The 18,699-nt window shown below is 50.6% G+C and overlaps 7 protein-coding genes across 12 annotated transcripts; 3 read left to right on the top strand and 4 right to left on the bottom strand.

The window, feature by feature from the left end:
* Positions 1–572: 572 nt before the first annotated feature.
* Positions 573–4,248, bottom strand: H257_05126. Of its 2 annotated transcripts, XM_009829889.1 has the most exons (6): positions 3,616–4,248; positions 3,262–3,560; positions 2,852–3,182; positions 2,170–2,681; positions 1,053–2,075; positions 573–978 (listed from the first exon to the last, which is right to left on the bottom strand). In XM_009829889.1, exons 1-6 carry the CDS (start codon positions 4,205–4,207, stop codon positions 694–696), a joined length of 3,042 nt encoding a protein of 1,013 aa, XP_009828191.1. In that variant the 5' UTR covers positions 4,208–4,248; the 3' UTR covers positions 573–693. The 2 variants fall into 2 exon arrangements, with proteins under 2 accessions (XP_009828191.1, XP_009828192.1); XM_009829890.1 differs by having other exon boundaries at positions 573–2,075.
* A 1,060-nt stretch (positions 4,249–5,308) lies between these two features.
* Positions 5,309–6,967, top strand: H257_05125 (hypothetical protein). Of its 3 annotated transcripts, none has more exons than XM_009829887.1 (8): positions 5,309–5,403; positions 5,463–5,601; positions 5,652–5,727; positions 5,790–6,008; positions 6,136–6,234; positions 6,297–6,381; positions 6,440–6,523; positions 6,817–6,967. In XM_009829887.1, the coding sequence occupies exons 1-8, from the start codon at positions 5,340–5,342 to the stop codon at positions 6,924–6,926; spliced, it is 876 nt and encodes a 291-aa protein (XP_009828189.1). In that variant the 5' UTR covers positions 5,309–5,339; the 3' UTR covers positions 6,927–6,967. The 3 variants fall into 3 exon arrangements, with proteins under 3 accessions (XP_009828189.1, XP_009828190.1, XP_009828188.1); XM_009829888.1 differs by having other exon boundaries at positions 5,311–5,403; positions 6,820–6,967; XM_009829886.1 differs by lacking the exon at positions 6,817–6,967 and having other exon boundaries at positions 5,311–5,403; positions 6,440–6,650.
* A 74-nt stretch (positions 6,968–7,041) lies between these two features.
* Positions 7,042–9,201, bottom strand: H257_05123. Of its 2 annotated transcripts, XM_009829883.1 has the most exons (10): positions 9,126–9,201; positions 8,971–9,071; positions 8,778–8,916; positions 8,626–8,723; positions 8,340–8,568; positions 8,171–8,276; positions 7,946–8,118; positions 7,837–7,889; positions 7,651–7,753; positions 7,042–7,388 (listed from the first exon to the last, which is right to left on the bottom strand). In XM_009829883.1, exons 1-10 carry the CDS (start codon positions 9,183–9,185, stop codon positions 7,290–7,292), a joined length of 1,161 nt encoding a protein of 386 aa, XP_009828185.1. In that variant the 5' UTR covers positions 9,186–9,201; the 3' UTR covers positions 7,042–7,289. The 2 variants fall into 2 exon arrangements, with proteins under 2 accessions (XP_009828185.1, XP_009828186.1); XM_009829884.1 differs by having other exon boundaries at positions 7,042–7,753.
* H257_05124 (hypothetical protein) lies at positions 7,061–7,276 on the top strand (the record flags this gene model as incomplete). Its single annotated transcript, XM_009829885.1, has 2 exons — positions 7,061–7,210; positions 7,271–7,276. 2 exons carry the CDS (start codon positions 7,061–7,063, stop codon positions 7,274–7,276), a joined length of 156 nt encoding a protein of 51 aa, XP_009828187.1.
* A 123-nt stretch (positions 9,202–9,324) lies between the features above and the next one.
* H257_05122 lies at positions 9,325–14,009 on the bottom strand. Of its 2 annotated transcripts, XM_009829881.1 has the most exons (9): positions 13,619–14,009; positions 13,244–13,562; positions 12,958–13,175; positions 12,297–12,598; positions 11,921–12,234; positions 11,695–11,842; positions 10,796–11,638; positions 10,627–10,746; positions 9,325–10,569 (listed from the first exon to the last, which is right to left on the bottom strand). In XM_009829881.1, the coding sequence occupies exons 1-9, from the start codon at positions 13,974–13,976 to the stop codon at positions 9,457–9,459; spliced, it is 3,735 nt and encodes a 1,244-aa protein (XP_009828183.1). In that variant the 5' UTR covers positions 13,977–14,009; the 3' UTR covers positions 9,325–9,456. The 2 variants fall into 2 exon arrangements, with proteins under 2 accessions (XP_009828183.1, XP_009828184.1); XM_009829882.1 differs by having other exon boundaries at positions 13,244–14,009.
* A 2,602-nt stretch (positions 14,010–16,611) lies between these two features.
* Positions 16,612–17,329, bottom strand: H257_05121 (hypothetical protein). The gene has a single exon (XM_009829880.1). It carries the CDS (start codon positions 17,140–17,142, stop codon positions 16,705–16,707), a length of 438 nt encoding a protein of 145 aa, XP_009828182.1. The 5' UTR covers positions 17,143–17,329; the 3' UTR covers positions 16,612–16,704.
* Positions 17,330–17,963: 634 nt separating this feature from the next.
* On the top strand, positions 17,964–18,571 carry H257_05120 (hypothetical protein; the record flags this gene model as incomplete). The annotated part of the gene is made up of 2 exons (XM_009829879.1): positions 17,964–18,143; positions 18,233–18,571. 2 exons carry the CDS (start codon positions 17,964–17,966, stop codon positions 18,569–18,571), a joined length of 519 nt encoding a protein of 172 aa, XP_009828181.1.
* Positions 18,572–18,699: the final 128 nt, after the last annotated feature.

Raw genomic sequence — 18,699 nt, 5'->3', positions numbered from 1 at the left:
CAATAGCAAGCTGTATATGTTATATGTGAGTGATACATCGCCTAATCAGATTGCCTATAAAATATCTGACCAATCAAAATTCAAAAAGTTGTCGGTTATCCAATCATCGGCTCCAAATTTGTCGGTTTGATGTCGGATGCCACCTACATGTACTGATATGAATTTTTGTACGTAAAAAGGTGTCCTGTGGTGATGGGTAGCACACTAATTTAAGGCACACACTAATTTGACGTTGTTCATGGTTTCCTGCATTCGGATTGGCTAAATCCACTCTGCCGATTTGTACTGGAGGCTTGATCATCGTCAAGAGGTCTGTCTAATTGGTTGTGCCGATTCATTCTCCATGTCGCTCCAGTAAAGAATAAATAAGACTATTTTAATAGTCTTATTTATTCTTTACTGGAGCGACATGGAGAATGACAATCTCATAGTAGTACTAGTACATAATACCAGTATACTACAAGTACGTAGTACTCTTATGTCCCCAACCAACTGCCATCAAAACTGTAGAGACAGCCACTACTGTATTCTGGATGCTGCCTTGTACACTGAGTACTGTACAGTACACTGTAGTTCACCATGCATTCGCAATATATATATTTTATATTCTATAGCCTATGTCCCCAATCAACTGCCATCAAAACTGTCGAGACCTGCCAACCGTGCTGGATGCTGCCTTGTGGACAGACACGATTAACTACGCGTCTCCATCGCATACAGTCCGCCGTGTTCCAACTCGCGGATGCGGCGGCGGTCAGCGTCCAGGATCGCGGGGTCCGTGTGGATGAGCAAGATGCTTCCGGGGGTGGTAAACATGTCAATCGTGCGGCGGATGCGGTCGCCAACCTTGACCAGCATGTCCTGGCGTAAGAACGATCGCATCTTGTTAATTTCGGCGAGGCCAGGGAGGCCGCGCAGGACGCCATCTTGGTACGACACGAGCATCACTTCGCACCCATATTGGGGCAGCGTCCGCGGCTACACACACAAGACATACATACCCAGTCAAACCCCCATGCTTATACTCGTCAAACCACCAAGCTAGCACGTACGCGCTCGGGCAACGCATCAAACACATGGCCACGTCCGACATACACATCCACGGCTACATCCACTTGATTGTACCCGACGCAAGTGTCGGCAATGGGTACCCACGCGCCTTCGCCGCCATGGCATCGCGCGCCCACTTCAATCAACACAGGGGAGCCGCGGCAGAACTTGACTTCGCCGTGGCCAGGGCCATTGCGAAACCCCAGCGCATCGAGCACAGTAAACTGGTAATCGATCAGTGCATTCACCACGTCGTCATTGGCGGGAACAATCGACAGGCCAAAGTACACAAACGCAGCGTCATTCACGCGGCGCTTGTCATACTTCCAGATGGCCGTGACTTTATGACGGCCCTCCATCGACACTGTGTCAATCACATACTCGTCGCCATCGAGAAACTCTTGCACGAGCACACACGTATTCGTCAAGCCAAGGCCATTCACCTTGCCCAAGATGGTCGAAAACGTCGCGTGCGCTTGCTCCATCGACAGACACAGCGTCACGTCCTCCGTGCCGGCGCTATTCACGGGCTTGAGCACCACTTCCAGCGGTTTGTCTGTCGGGAGTGTCGCCATGAACGCTTCCACATGACTCCACTCGGTGCACTTTGCTTGCTTGACGGCCCGGATGCCCGCGTCTCGCAGCGCTTCCCCCATCAAGTACTTGTCACGCCGCGCATCCGTGTGCGCCACGTCGTTACCCGCCGTTTGAAGCACCTCCGTGATCGCGTCCGCCAACAACACGCCCGTTTCTGCGCCAGGGATGACGGCGACGATGTCGACCCGTCCGCCCTTGGCCACCTCCGTCGCGGCCGCGTACAACAAGTCCACCGTGTCCTGCACATTCTCGCCAACGTGTTCGACCGTCGCGGCAAACTCGAGCGTGATGCCATCGGGAACCAAACTCGCCACACTCTCCATATTCTCGAGCAAGTTGCTGTAGAGGCAAATGCACGTAAACCCCCGCGACGTCACTCGTTGCGCTACCACCGCGCCCGTCGAGAACGGATCCACGACCACCACCACCTACACACACACACTCCATGGTTAAGATTGTGTTCGTATTGGCCATTTGGCATCATTTGTTTCGTGGCCATTGGGTGTATCATACATGTACTACCTGCATGGGCTTGGTCGAAGCTGTTGGCAACGGACGTAGCTCCCACAGCCCCGTGTGTTCGAGCTCTCGCAGCCGCGCATAGTCTTGATCCAGCACGGTCTTGTCTTGATGGACGAGCAGGACGCTGCCGGGGGTCGTAAACATGTCGATGGTCACGGGCATGACGTCGCCGACGTGTGTATGGAAGCTCCGCGACACATAACTCGGCATGGCTTCAATCTCTGGAAACCCTGGAAATGAACTCACGGTGCCCGTGGCGTAGCTCACGAGCATGGCTTCGCACCCGTGCGCGTGGAGCTTGGACGGCATCGGGGGCAGCCGATCAAATGCGGCCGGGTCAAAGTACGCGTCCAGCGTCGCGCCTACCTGGTTGTACCCAATGCATGGCGTCACAATCGGAATGTACGTCCCTTCGCCTCCGTGGCACCGCGAGCCAATCTCCACCAAACACGGCTCCCCCCGTACAAATTTCACTTCGGCATGCCCTGGGCCATGGCGAATGTGCAGCGCATCTAAAAGCTACAGTGTGAGATATATATACATCATGTCGTGAGAGCTTGCTTTCCTAGAGTTTCGTCAAGAGTTGCTAGAGAAATTTTCCTATACTAGTCGATAGCCACAACTACAACTAAAGCAACCAAAGTCGAGATGCAGACGGGGAAATGGGGGGGCGGTGCCTTACCGAGTACTTTGTAAATGTACGCAATGATGGCGAGGATCGTAGGTCCCGACGCTTCTCGCAGGATCACGCCATAGTACACGAACGGCGCGCCGTTAACCGCGCGCTTGTCATACTCCCACACGGCAACCACCTTGTGCTGTCCGTCGCGGCTGACCGTATCCACAACGTACTCGGTGCCCGTCAGGTACTCCTGCACCAGCGTCGCTCGGTTTTCCAACCCCAAGTGGTTTATTTTGCCCTGGATGGTGCCAAATGCTTTTTTCACTTGGTCGAGACTTTGACACAAGAACACATCGTCGCTGCCGGCGCTTTCCACGGGCTTGACAATCACCTGATGGAGAAGAAGGCAACGACACGATGAGGTGGGCACCGTCAACATGGACGAGATGCGCTGAAAATGGATAGCCTACCTGAAACGGACTCGGTCGCAAATCGTTTTCGATGAAGTCAACAATTTGCTTCCATGTCGTGGCGTTGCATTGCTTGACTGCACGCAACCCCGCACGTCGAATCTTCTCACCCATCGCATACTTGTTGCGGCGGGCTTCCGTGCCGTCGGCGCCGTTCGTGGTCAAGCCCATGCGGTCCGACACGCGATCGGCCAACATCACGCCGGTTTCGGCACCAGGTAGGATTCCCACGATGGGCACACCGACTTGTTTCAAGTGCGCAATGGTCACGTCCAACGCCGCCATGGAATGATCGGCACCTGTCCATGCATACGTCAGAAACCACCAACGAAAATACGACATGGTTGGTCATACCATTGTGGTAAATTTCAGCCGCAAATTGCGTGTGCATGTGCTTGGGAATGTACTTGATGAGGGGCTGCATGACCTCGAGGGTGTCGCTGTAGAGGACGATGCACAGGTAGTCGCGCGACATGACCTCGCTCGCGAGGACCATGCCAGTCGAGAACGGATCGACCACGACAATTGCTTCCATGGGCGCATCCAGTTCGGGAATGGCGCTCAGCATCAACGACTCGTCGCGGGTTTCTTCGACGTTGAAATACCGTTTGTACATGACGTCGCCCACGGCTTGGGCATTGTGTCGCATACGTGGATCGAACGTGGACGCGCGCACGAGTTGCGGGATCGGATGGGGTTTGAGCGGAATGGATTTGCGACGCAAGTGGATGCGTTCGTCGAACGTGGTCGCACGTTGGTCGCTTGACAGGATGCGAAACACAGGCGGCTCTTGTTCTTGGTTCACGTGTTGTTTCCGCGGGGACGACGCCGACGACGATGCCGTGGGTGACGATGACGACACCATTCCATGGACCTTGGGATGCCCGACGGGTGGAGCTAGCGGCGACGACGGTGCGCCTATCGTGGACGATGCAACATTTCCCATCGGAGGAGCGGAGAAAATTCCTAAATGAATCCACACATCAACCGAATCTAGAATACGAAACGACACAAGTTCAACCACCTCTGTACTTTAATAAATTACATTGGAGATTTGTATCCGTTGCATGGAAATTGGATTATATTTTGATTCCCAGTCAAAGTTCCATGATTGCCTTTCCTCGAAAGAGTCGGCTATTTTTGCACGGAAAGCCCACGTCAGCCATTGTCCAGACATGAGATGACGCCCACAAGGCAGGACAAGCCAAGGGCTGCAAGACACTGGGCGCATACCTATATGCATGGTTCTATTCGAGTAGTCAAGTCACTTGATTCTTGTATGTGGCCACGTTGGGGGGTGACCACTTCAACTTGATGGACATGGATATATATTCGATGTAAGAGGTTTATCCGGACATTTCCAAATTTCGAACGCGATTTCTTTTTCTGGTACAGTTACCACGAATAACACATACACTTGCCCAAGAAACCAGCACCAACCACGAGCCCAAGCACATGCACCATTGCAACCTTGCGGTGGCGTGGACTGAATTGGTTTTCATACCTGCGCCGGTGGACGTACAGTGTACCGGTAAGTATGTGAATAATACCAGTGCCGCTGCAGGTACTGTACTGTACATGGCGTTCGACTGTCGCATGTACAGTACAGTTACTTGTATAATTCAGTAATGTGTATGTGGCGCATTAACTGATTTACAGTTTGCGTTAGTTAGTGTAATCCCCCAAACTATGGCAAGTGTTCCTGTCCAGTGAGCACAGATATAGAAGTTCCTATCGCCTTCTTGTGTCAGTTGCAGCAGGTATACGCCTACGATAAAACTAGTACAATATCTAGAGTGCGATCGCAATGTGCGTTCATAGTATGTATATGATGGTCACATCCTTGGCACATTCGCAGAAAGGCGTGTGTCGTTCGTTCCCACAAGCCTACACTTGTTATATGTATGCATTCAAATATACAGTATATTTAGTTATAAAGTACACTAATTTCAACAGTTCAGCTATGTTTGACATTCAACTGGCATCCCTATATAAAAAAATACTTCGATTTAGAGTAGTATAACGTTAGTATTAATAATACTCGACACCATTTCCTCTGAAAAAACCGACCACGGAGTATGCAAGGAGCATCCGTGGAGAGTGACTTTGCGGCGGCGGTGCTGTTCCTGCAGACGTACAATGGTACCTGCATGAGCAACAACTTGCACGTCTAGTGGGCATGCGACTGAGTGTGTATGTAGGTCCGCATCGCATCCTGCGGAACCCGACGTCATCCGTGCGGCTGGACTTTAACGCGCTCTACCAGCAAGCCACATTGGGATCATGCAGCGCAATTGCACCGCCGCTCGATGGATCGTCGTCGGCGGACCTCAATTCCTGGTTCCAACCTCCCTCTCTACAGCAATCGTGTGTTGCTAACCAACGTATAGGGCCAAGTGGAAAGCACTGGGGCATTTGTCCAAGGAAGCTGCAATGCAAACGTACATTAAGACCATGGACGATCTGGTACACACCTCGCACAACGAAATACGACTTGTGGTGACGGCATACGAACCATCCTTTGACAGGTCGACAACTGGAGGCGAAGCCCGTCGTTCCGACAACCCAGCGGCACCCTAATGTTACCACAAGGCGGGGGATCGACCTCGCCATCCGTACCACAGACCCTCATCGAACGACTGCCGTCGTTGGTACAGGAAGTAGCCGACCTCAAAGCCAAGCTGCACTTCGACAGCCAACGGCACGACGAATTGACGGGCTCGTTGCGCACCCTTTCGTACGACATGGTACGCCTACTCGCTAAAGCTGCCATGGCCTCTCACGAATCGACGATTTCAGTTGCATCCACCCCAGCTGATACTGCTATCGATATACTATCAGCACATTCCTTCCTCATGTGTATTTGTTGCCTAGAAAAGTACATTTACGAGGGAACTGCGACAAGTGGACGTCCTCCGCACCGAAATGCGCGACTCAGTCACGCGTCTCGACAAGCAACTCCAGCTACACCAGGTCATTTTCAATCACAACTCCATTATCACACTCAACCCGTGCATGGGTACTGACTGCTGTAGGCTGACGTGACCGCATGTGTCGCCGCCAATACAGCGTTACTACATCGCGTGAACTCGTCTGTAGCTTTCCGAGCCGAACGAGCTGGTAGGCAGCACACCACCAACTGAACGTCGGACTGGGTTTCATCCCATGTGTGACGTAGGATGGGTCGTGTGGCAACGCCTAGTGACTTGGACTGGCTACTACCGTGTCACATACATCGGAGGAGCCTTGGCCGTCGTTCTGTGTAATCACACACATCTCTGTGGTCTCATCTTGTCTGTCGTTGCCCCCAAATTTGAACTTTTGTGCCTTACACTATCGATTGTTTGTACTGTAAGAATCGTCGGATGTCACACTAATTGAAGTCACACACTAATTCGATGTTGAATTGGTCGGGTTTGAGTGTAGTGTTGTGGGTTTTGATTGGTCGGTTTTCGATTGTCTGCCGATGTATTTGGTGATTCTGCTCATTCGATGTTGAAAACACTCCAATTTTGAATCGACTTGGCAATATATAATCATATATGAATGATGTAGTAGTCGTATGGCGGAATCTGTTGAAACGAAAACTGCCGCGGCCTGTCGCGGACGCGCTCATTGCCGCCATCTCGTACCTCGCTCGACGACCCAAAACGCAGCCCCCGTAAGATAATAATAATAAAACCCAAAATAGAACAATCAAAACAAGTCGTCACAGATTGCAACCACCAATATATATATAAAGTGACACCAATATATATATAAAGTGACTGAGATCCTCGGGCCGGATTTGCTCGACAAAATGGCGGCGCTAAACGTCATAGCCAACATCCAGCCATCCTTTGTCATCTCGGACGCCGCATTTGCCGCCAAGCGATTGCCACCGGCGTTGCTGCTGTACTCGTACTGCTGGTACATCCATCCATCCTCTGTGAAAATCATGATTGTTGGGGTATATATATATATATGTATACTATATATATATATTTCTGATTCACGTGGAATAACCCAGACTTGAGTGGGGTTTGGTGTTAGCCACGACGCGACGCTGTGGTCGTGTGTTGAACATCGTGCACTTTTTGCATCAACGCCACACTCATAAACTGCTTGCGGGCCAATTTGCGCACCTCCTGTATCACATATAATATATATATATATATATATATATATATTTATATTTATATTAGTACAACCATTTCCATGTCATATACGAATATATATATATACTCATACTCTCCGCACATTAGAAAACCACTAAGATAGTCGGAGTCGTTTTATGTTTATTAAACCCTATTACCCAAAAGAGTAGCCGTATATATATATATTGTAAACTCAAGGCAAAAACAACATTCGCTAGACAAAAGAACACTAATAATACCATCACCATCGTACCTTCAAGAACGTCGGCAGCTCAATCTCGCCGTTGGCCAGCGCCCGATCCATGAAATACAGCGCGTCTTCGATCGCATTGCGCTCGGCATACGCATCCAACTGCCTATTCCAACAGCCAATCAAAAAACATATCCTCCACGTTGTCGCAGAAAACAGCCAACAGTCTAGAAAATGTGTGTTTCGTACTGCTGTGACAATGGATCCGCAGCGACCAACACGTCGTCCACGCCCACTTCGTCCTACGTACGCATACGAAGTAGAATCGTCATTGATTGGTGTAATAGTAGGGTCGTACTTGGTTTTCATTGGCCGCGAGCCAATCCGTGACTTGCGCGTCTGCCGCTTCCACCTGGGCCACGGCAGTCGTGAGGTCGGCCTGGAGCTTCTCCAGCGACTGCTGGCCATGTGCGAGGCGCTGCTGGCCGTGCGACAGCTCCCGCTGGGTGTCGAATTGGTCATCGATTTCGTCTAGTAGATGATTCATTTAATTTAGACACATATAAATCGTAGATAGGCGTACCTCGAATGCGTTTGTAGATCTTTTGGAGCTCGTGCTGGATCTTCTCGGTTGCTTCCGCTTTGAGTTTTACCACGGGGTCAATCACCGCGGGCTGGTACGGCGAGTACTTAACAACATGGTAGTTAAATGAGTTCTTCATATCGTAAAACAAGATGGATATATAACTTACTTGGTTTGCAGCACGGGGTTGAGCGTATGAAGGGTACGGCTGTGATGGCTGCTGATAGGATGGCTGCGGTGGTTGCTGCGACGGACTGGCGTACCCTCCTTGCTGATAGCCGTAGCTTGGCTGTGGTTGGGTTTGCTGTGGTGGGGGTGGATAGCTTGGAGTAGGGGCTGGTTGATTCGCTGGGCGTCGAAACACTGGTGGCTGCGCCCCAAAGATGGAGCAGTGGTACCTAATGCAATGTGATTGAGTTGAGTACTTTTTGTTGGAATAACTAAGTAGTAAGTACCCCACGAGCTCCACTAAACTGTGGTCGCTATCCCAATTCGTCGAGTATGGCACGACAATCAACCCATTCTGGTCCACGTGGGGGTGCCCCGGACGAATCTTTGAATTCGATGAGTGGATTGTGTTTGGAAGGATTTAGAAGAAGCTTCTTACCATCATGTCCGTCGTGGGACGCACAAAGCACGTCGGTGCTGCAAATGGGTACGCTTCCGGCATCCAGATCTCCACGGGAATGTTGTACTGGTTCCCTCCGTAGTAGATGGGGATGGTCCCAGTGAGACTCAGCATGGTGCTAATAGTAACGTGAGTTCAAATGCTAGACATACGTGTTTGGAGTAGAACCTACCTCGTGGATCCATTGTTGTGCGTGTACACGCCGTTCTGGGGACTGATCGACGGGATCTGACGCAACAACGTCTCGACGTCATACCGCACTCTCGTGGCATCCTGCGGTGGGTATCTACGTCAGGACACTTGCACCACATGCATCCGTCTCCTTACCGTATAGGACCGAAGCGTCCCCATGATGCGCTCCAACGTCGCGATGCTGTTGTTGTACATGCTGTATCGAAAGCCCAAATGGCGGCGTTCTCATCCGGATACAGTACGTCACACGGATATCAGAGTGTTTGTAATCACTCGGAATGCATGCTGTTAAACATGGGTATCATCAATTTAACCTCTCTAATTAACGTTAATGTCACTCCACAAATCAGTCCACTGTACTATTAATAGTATTAATAGTACATCTAACGCTTTCGGCAATAAACAGTAGTATACTACGATTCGACGGCTCTACTTTTCAGAATCACTTCTTCACAATTGAATATATTTACAAGGTCGACACGGCTTCGACAACAGCAGCTGCGATCACGTCGTCCTTTGCTTGTTGAGGTTCATCTTCGTCGGGAATGACTTCCACGACCGCGGCTGCATCCGCCGCTGCAGTAGCCTCGCGAGCGGCTGCCTTCACCTCGACCAATGTACTTGCCAACGCGTCGACGGTCCGCTGGAGTTCGGCTTCGGTCTTCAAGTACGAGATGAAGAAACGGAGGCGGCACTTGCCTTCTTCCACGGCAGGATGTACGATGGGCTTGACGTTGATACCGTGGTTGTCGCTGAGCATCATGGACGCGAGCACCGTCTCGACGGTCGAACCCACATATACGACCACGACGCACGTACCGCGGACGTTGGTGCCGACGTCCAACTTTGCGCTGACGCACGCGTCAAAGAAGAACGCGCTCAGGTGCTGCAAGTGCGTCGACCTCTCGGGCTCGGCCGCCATGAGTTGCAGCGACTGGAGGGTGGCGCCGGCGTTGGCCGGACCGAGCCCCACCGAGTACACGAACCCCCCCGCGCAGTACTTGAGGTACTGCACGAGCGCGTGCGACGCCAGGATGAAGCCTCCGACGGACCCCATGGCCTTGCTCATGGTGCCCATGCGGATGTCCACGTCGGAGGCGGGGACGTTGAAGTGCTCGCACATGCCCTTGCCGGTCGGTCCCATCGTCCCGAACGAGTGCGCTTCGTCCAGGAATAAAAAGCATTTGTGCGCCTTCTTGAGCGCGACGAACGCCGGCAGGTCGGGGATGTCGCCGTCCATCGAGTATACGCCCTCGATCACGATGAGCACACGGCGGTACTTGTGGCGGACGGACCGGAGGATGCGGTCGGCCGTCGCCACATCGTTGTGCGGGAACGACAAGATGGCCGCCCCGCTGAGCCGTTGGCCGGTCACGCAGCTGTTGTGGTTGAGCACGTCGCAGAGGATCAAGTCGCCCTTGCCCACGAGCGAGTCGATGGTCGTGACGTTGGCTACCCACCCGCCCACGAAGAGCACGGCGGCTTCGGCGGTGAAGTGGCTGCACAGCGCCGCTTCCACCTCCGTGTTGACGATCGTCTGGCCCACAATCGGAGACGAACTCATGCCCGTGCCATACGTCTACCCACATGCCGACATCAATACAAAAAAGACCGTTCAGACATAAAACAAACGTACGTCGATGGCCGCTTTGGACGCAGCAGCGACGGTAGGGTGCGACGCGTAGCCCAAGTAGTTGTACGTGTTGTAGTTCAATTGTTTGCGTTTTTCCGTGGTGAGGACATCCAAATACGGCACCTACCATCACCCACCCACGTCGTTAGCTTCGTAATCTAATTGTCAGTACCTTGAGGCCCGCGGACGTGAGTTCATGCATTTGGCCTTGCAGGTGCACAATCTCCGGGAACGCCATCACGTCGTAGCACTCGGCAAGCAATTCGCCGTCTTCTCCAACGTACGACACAGGTTGGTTGGTGTGGTCACCAGTTTGAGCGTCGGTCAACTCGCCCGTGGCCAAACCAGGGGCAGCAATCAGCTTGGCGGGGGTGTCGAACTGGAAAAATACTGCCGGGGGGACCACCACGCCGAGGAACTCGCCTAATTCGGCGCTCAAACTGACAATCGCCACGGAATCCATTCCAAAACACGCCCACGGGGTGTTCAAGTCGACTGCATCGTCGTCCGTCTCGGATGTCTCTTTGTTCGACGCCTCGCCACCACCACCCGCTTGCTCTTGGGCTAGTCGGGCCACCAACCACGCTTGGATTTCTTCTTCTGTTCGGATGTCGGTGGTCTTGATGACCTGAGGGGTCTTGACGTCAACCTCCTCGGGGGCTTCTTCGATCTGCACGGCCTGCACCGCCGCCGCCTTGGACTCGGCGCGATGGATGTACTGTGCAGCCAGCGACCCCGACTCGTACTGCTTCTTGGCAGCACTGCGCTGGATCTTTCCGCTGGTGGTCTTGGGAATGCTGCGGGGCTTGAGCAGCACAATCGCCGCACACCGCAACTGGTGCTCCGACAAGACGGCCGTGGCGATTTTGCGTGAGATGGCCGCAAGTTGCTCCGTGTCTTTTTTGAGTTCTGCACGAAGTTCCACGACCACGACCAGCGCTTCTTCTTGCTGCGCCGTTTCAATCGAAAACGCCGCCACACATCCAGGGCGGACTTGGTCGTGCGCCAATTCGACCTAATGCACAGACACACATGGTCATCCGTTAGTACCGCCTTGACACGCCTTCTTACCGAATGCTCGACATCTTGGGGGCAAACATTGCGGCCTCGAATGATAATCAAGTCCTTGAGTCGTCCCGTGATAAACACTTCGTTGTGGCGCAGGAACCCCATGTCCCCCGACCGCAACCAGTTGCCTTTGTAGCTTTGATGGGTCGCCCTACGACCATCCAACCAACCAACGAAACCGTGAGTGAAATCCCATTATTGCATGACTGGTGGGGGCGGGAGAACGTACTTTGGGGCGTTGACTTTGGCGTGGAACATTTCGTCCGTGTATTCTTCGCGCTTCCAGTACCCCGTCGCGACACTCGGGCCTTGGATCCACACTTCACCAACTTGGTTTTCACCCACGGGTTTCAATGTATCTGGGTCCACCACGATCACTTTAAACGTCGGCATGGCATGACCACAGCCGACCAACGTCGTCGCGTCCGCCGACGGATGCCCCTTGGGGGCCAGCACCACGCGCTTGTGTTTCTCCAGCACGCTTTTTTTCACGTTCAGCACCGATGGTTCTTTTCGGGCCTGGGGGTCTTGTCCAGTGACGACCTGATGATGGAAATAGATAAGTACGGAAATAAAGGTCCAAATACGAATACACAGCCGCGTACCAACGTGACTTCGGCCAGGCCGTAGCCGCAGTTGAACGTTTTAGGGTCAAACCCAGCGGGGGCAAACGTTTCCGTGAACGACTCGAGCGACTCGACGCGGATGGGCTCGGCGGCGCAAATCGCTTGCTTCAAATGACTCAAGTCCAACTTGGACACTTGCGCCTTGGTGGTTTTGCGAGCCGCGAGCGCGTACCCAAAGTTGGGTGCGCACAAATGTGTGCCCTTGTACTTGGACGCAATGCGGATCCACATGGCTGGGTCTTTGATGAACGCCAACGGCGACATCGACACACACCGCGCTCCTGTGTGCTGCACAGTTAGCACATCCAATAAACGCGGAAAATGGTATATGGAATGCATCGTGTCAAATCGATTCGAAACTGGAGCATTCAGCAGAATCGAACGTGTTACGAGAATGGATTCAAGAGCCGCCAAAGCCAATCAAATCGCGTGATGTCGTCGAATTTTAGCCAATCCAAACAAACTTGGGGATTTGGCAATCCCACACATGGACACATCTTTATATAGTTGGTACAAGCTATTTAAATAAAGTCCAATGAATTATTCGAATACTATTTGGCAAAATGACTACTCCCACAAGTCCAAACTTGGGTTCATATGCAGCACTATATATATATATATACGAGAGAAACAAACGTACCAAACGCACACGGTGTAAGGATAAACCCGACAAGGCCCATGTCGTGGTACGACGGCAGCCACGAGATCAACGTGTCGGTCTCTTCGATGGAGGCCCACGTCTTAAGTTGCGCATGGATGTTGCCGTGGGAGATCATCACCGCCTTGGGCTCCGACGTCGACCCGGACGAGTACTGGAAGAACGCAATGTCGTCCACGGCAACGTTCACGTCCGTGAATCTAATGTGCACCAATCCAGGTTACGCCTAAATGTCGACGCAATATTTCGATGCAAGAGCGTTTGTTACCGAGACGCAGTGGAGCTCGAAATCGCGTCAGTCGAGTACCATTGAATGTCCTTGGGCCACGCAGGCGCGTCACTGGAGAAATAGCTCTTGGCCGTGGCGAGTTGCGTCGCCAAGTGATACGTTCGGTTGGTCAAGATGACACGCGCGCCAGAGTCCGCCACCATGCGGTTGAATTTCGGTAAATCCTTTGCCAACGTACCGGGGTACGGAGGGTACGTGGGGATGCCGATGGCACCGGCATACAAACAACCCCAGAACCCCATGGCGAAATCCAAGCCGGGTGGATAGCACAGCATGACGCGGTCGCCCTTGGATAATCCTGCATACATGATCTCGATCAGCAACGTTAGATTTTTGATTGAGGAAAGGGCACACCCCCGTCGGTCTGCAGCGTCGCTGCTACTTTGCGCGCGGCGCGGTCCAATTCTTCGAACGTGATCACGACACTTTCGTGTCCTTGGTCGTCCAAGAAGATGTACACGACTTTGTCGGGAGTTTCAATCGCTCGGCGCTTGAGCAGGTCGACAATCGTCTCTTCTGGCGCGTCTTCGCGGGCAAACGAGCCCTTGAATTGCCGCTTTGCTGGTCGCTGGACCTTCTCTTCGTCCTCGTCGACATCTTCGATCTTATGCTTCCGCTTTTTGCGAGAACTCATGACAACAGTCGTTCCTACGACCGCCGCGGCGATAGACAACACCACGACACTGGCGGCTTCGGCGAATTGCATCTCCATGATGCGGCTGCTGCGTTGTTGGGGCCTTCTCGGGGAAAATGAAAGTGTTTGAATTCCACGGCCAAAAGGCGACCAGTGATTGGTCGACCGGATGAGTCATGTTGTGCTCAGCGTCGACGAGTTTAAAAACATACTTGAAGTTGTATGGAAATATCCGTACGGTAAAAACAAGAAATATAAATTTGCGGGCGTAATTTGCGAAGCTTTTGCAGCTTCAAGGTTGCTCAGTTTTAAAACGAGAATGTATGTTATATATACGTCTTTTCACAAAAATGTGAGCGATGTGAAAAAAGTTGTGTCCCGATGGTATGTATTAATACTAGTTAGTATAGTACGAAGTACTGTAACAGTACTACGGTACGGTAGTAAGTTACTGATCTCCCCCCTTAAACGAAACGGGGTAAACTTGATAATTTTTGAAACTTTATATTATCCAACCATATCGGAAGGTGATGACTTTTTCAAAATTCGAACACTTGAATCGTTTGGCATTGAAATGGATGACATCATTTCCACTGTGAGAAACTGCTGGAGACGCACTGGCATACTCAGCTCTGACTTGGAGACGCCCAGCGCTTGAATGCATGTATAAATGGTTGGTTCAGACAGCCTGCAAATACCTGTAAGAGTTGCATAATTTGCTCCGTTTCGTTTAAGGGTGGAGATCAGTACTACTCATACATCCATACTGTAATACCGGGTACGCAATTTGCTGCAGGAATACGCAACCGAGAGAGTGTTGGCAGATGTTTCGTAGACATTACACTGCACCTTTCAATTACGAATCGTTTGGACGATTTGACTTGCTCGTTTTCAGTGACTTTGACCTCCGCTCGGAAGGGAAACTACAAGTAAACGGCACACTGGTACCATGAAAGGGCAGGGCAAGCGTGTAGTATTTGGACGTGAGTATACACGGAACTAGTATATGCAGGGAATGATAAGCTTATTTTCATTTTGCTACCAGGTAGATTGTAACGTAATATAACGTTAGCCTTGAGTTTACAGGTTAATATTAATGTACTACGGTAGTACTATTGGAAATCTCGTCCATCCTAGCGGGTTACTGTAATAGTACTTACCCTCTGATTGGAAATGACTGTGATAGCGCTAACGTTAGGTTTCACTTTGTCGAGCCTTGAACATATACTACCAAGGAGAAAGTTTCATTAGAAATCTGATTTTAATGCTTAGAGAGTCCTGATCTACCGTAGAGTATGGTACTATTAATACTGTACTACGTAGTACAAGTTATGGTCAAAATCGATCAGGAATGATGCTCAATTTTCACTGTGCTTTCGTATAATTTCTATAACCTATATCTGATTTCTCCTGAACTTATCTGGTTATAGAGGTTTAGGTGGATACAGTACCAGCAAACATGATAATACCTGTATACTGTAATATGAAAAATTGTACTCCAGGAGTACGTACTATTAATAGTAACCAGTAAACCTATCAATGATTTTCAATCGATTACTACACCATTTTGCGGTTAATTTCAAAAAATATCTGGTATATTTCGTGGAATCCCATTTAAATTCGTGGAGCTTTATTATATTTCGCGATTTATTCACTCATTATATTTCGTGGACTGCCAGTATATTTCGTGATTTGCTCAGTTAGATTCGGAAACATCCACTCCATGTGAAGACGTTGCTTAGTAAGCCACTCGCTGCAATTCATTGGGCCACCTCTTGGTGGACCTACAATGAATGCGCGAGGAATTCCGAATGCAAAATCTGAAGCATACAGTATTAGGTACTGAGTAGAGTTGATTGTCGTATGATTTGATGTGAACCATTTGTATCAAAACGCTCTTCACCTCACCCATACAGCCAAAAACATGGACGAAAATTTGGCTGGAGCTTACAGTCGTCACTCCTGCATATATTATATACACCCATTGCGTTAACATTTATGCGAAATAATTAGGTTTCCTGCAGTCTGATTGGCTAAATCCTTCTGCCGATTCTTATGTACTAGTAACGTTAACGTCATTCGCCATGTCGCTCTCCACGAAACCACATTGTAGCGCGGAAGTGGCTATCACCTCTACTACACTTTTTTGCGGTTAATTTCGAAAAATATCTGGTATATTTCGTGGAATCCCATTTACAGTTAGCATTCGTGGAGCTTCATTATACTCCGGAGTACTTCGCGACTCCGTCATTTACACTGTTAATTTCGTGGGAATGTCGAATTCACTCATTATATTTCGTGGACTGCCAGTATATTTCGTGATTTGCTCAGTTAGATTCGGAAACATCCAGCATATTTCGTGACGAGACCATATTAAACGTCGAATTAGTGTGTGACGTCAATGAGTGTGATATCAATCACCACAGGACAACTTTTACAAAATTCAGTACAAAGAATCGACGATCGATAGATTTGGCGAGTCAGCACAAAAGTCCACAGAAGGGTTTGTTCTTAGAGGTGATAGCCACTTCCGCACTACAATGTGCTGCGCTCTCACTTACATTTCCACTGTTAAGAGTTTGTGAACTTAGAGGGGATATACCACCTCCGCGCTGTATTTGCTTTCTGTGATTGTCAACGTATCCGGTAAAGTGATGCTTTTGTCATGTTATCCGGATCCGCAGACATTTCAACACACCATTTGGTCTCAGTTGAGAAAGCACCCAAGCATGGGCAACGCCAAGTCACAAGTGGCGTTCCTGGTGGAGCCGATGGACCCAATGCCGATCGTGCTGCGCGATTTCTGCTATGACTCGCCCTCGTCGATCCAAATTCCGCCCTTCATGTCGCGCACCAAACACGATGGCGTGGTGCACACTGTGGACGGCAAAGTGGCATTCCTGTGGCAAGGAAGCTCCATGACACTCATGAACACCGAACGGTCCATTCTCATGCGCATGGAGCGAAAGGTGTGCGAGAACATCAACACACATACAATCGTGGTCGATCGAGGTAGGCATGGTGCGTCTGGGTGGCTCGTCGATATCACCGTCAACTTTCCGTTCCCTTCAATGTACGAGCCGGATGTCGAGTGCACTGTGCACTTGGACGACACTACTTGGTATTGACCCTGTAACGTTATATGCAAGTTCAATGTGCCCCCATCGTATGTCCCCTTGCTTGTAGGGTCGATTTCACAGTCCAAGGCGACTGGAGGGCGAGAAATGCCGTCGTTTCCATGCATATCGGGCAACACGTCGTCGTCGTAGCTCGAATCCGCGGAGTGACGCCAGATCCTCGACTGTTTGGCGAGTACATCCTCGACGTCATTCCCGGCGCTGACGTTGCGTTTTTGGTGCTTCTCTGTGCCTCCATCGATCGGATTGCAAATTTAACGCGCGGGGTGATCTTATAAGTACTAGTTAACACACTTTTTTTCATTGTCTTTTGAAATCCCACCGACACGTGCAATGCGACCTCCTGGCTTAGGACTATGGAAGACAATGAAAGTGATAAGTTAGTTACACTCTTTACCCAGGATGATTTGATTTGACTAGGTTAGATGTTGGAGATGCTAGCTTAACGTTCACAGTAATACTGTCACGTTTTGTGCAATTTCGCGGTTTGTACTATTAATACTGTAGTACTAGTAGTACTATTACTGTAATAGTACTTGTGATCAGGATGTGCATTACTAACAAGTTCAATATTCGTACTTCGAATATACTACTACGTACTACGTAGTAGTACTTGAAGTAGTACGTAGTACTTACCGTAATAGTACTGTAGTACATGCTAAAACATACATTTAGGAATTCGAACTCGTGAAATGAAAAGTCCGCATTTTGGTTGTCATAACGTTTCAATTCACTCTTTCATTAGAGAGATTTTGCAAGTGTCCGTTGGCGTTCGCGTTCCACTTATCTGCCAAAACCGGAAGTCGACCTGTCAAACCTCATGTAGAACGCGAACGCGTCCTCGTAAATCTGATTGCCATTCCGCGAAAAGTGCAGATCTCACGGACTGGCAGTCCAGTCTTCTCCGTGATAACTGTATATGATTGGCATGGACAGCCTGTGTGTATGCTACCCTACCCGCTCGGTGTGGACTTCGCCAAGGGGTTCTGGGGGGTGTTTGTACGCCAGTGCCATGACCATTCATCCCACGTGTCCGCCGTACCCTGATACCTTGGCGACGGACTTGCCTCGATTTAACCGCATGGTGGCGGATTCTGGGGCGGCGCGGGTAATCTTGACCACCCAAAAGTACCATTTGGCAACGACGATGGCGAAAGCCAAGAGCGTCTACCATGGCACGCTACACAGTAACGTTAGACTCCGAACCGAACGTTTGGCTACGCGCTAGCATCTCGGAAAACCATGGCGGCGGAATCCGCCACATTCAACCTGACGCATTTGAAGCGAGCGATTTGTGGGGCAGAGACCATTCATATCGAGTCGTTGGTCGCCTTTGCAGACAAATTTGATCCTGCTGGGTTTGACCCCACAACAGCACAACGACGTGGCGACGGCCGACCGCATCCTCCGGTCTGTCCGCCACAAATACCGCCGCGTGCTGTCGTGATAGAGGGCGAGCACTCGATGGGCGGCGACATCCCCGACCTCCCGGTGTTCGTCGCGCTCAAGAGGCGCACAAGTTCTATTTGTCGGTGATGGGAATCCAAACAAACCGAAGGATTTCTGCGGTGGACCAGTGGGATACATATATCCTCGTGTCAAGCGATTATACCGTGCTGTATTACAAGACGATTCGGTTGACTGAAGTACTCGATGACGAATGG

This window comes from Aphanomyces astaci, assembly GCF_000520075.1.
Source record: "Aphanomyces astaci strain APO3 unplaced genomic scaffold supercont1.9, whole genome shotgun sequence".
Taxonomy (NCBI): Eukaryota; Oomycota; class Saprolegniomycetes; order Saprolegniales; family Verrucalvaceae; genus Aphanomyces; species Aphanomyces astaci.
This window is presented reverse-complemented; position numbering and strand designations above follow the sequence as displayed.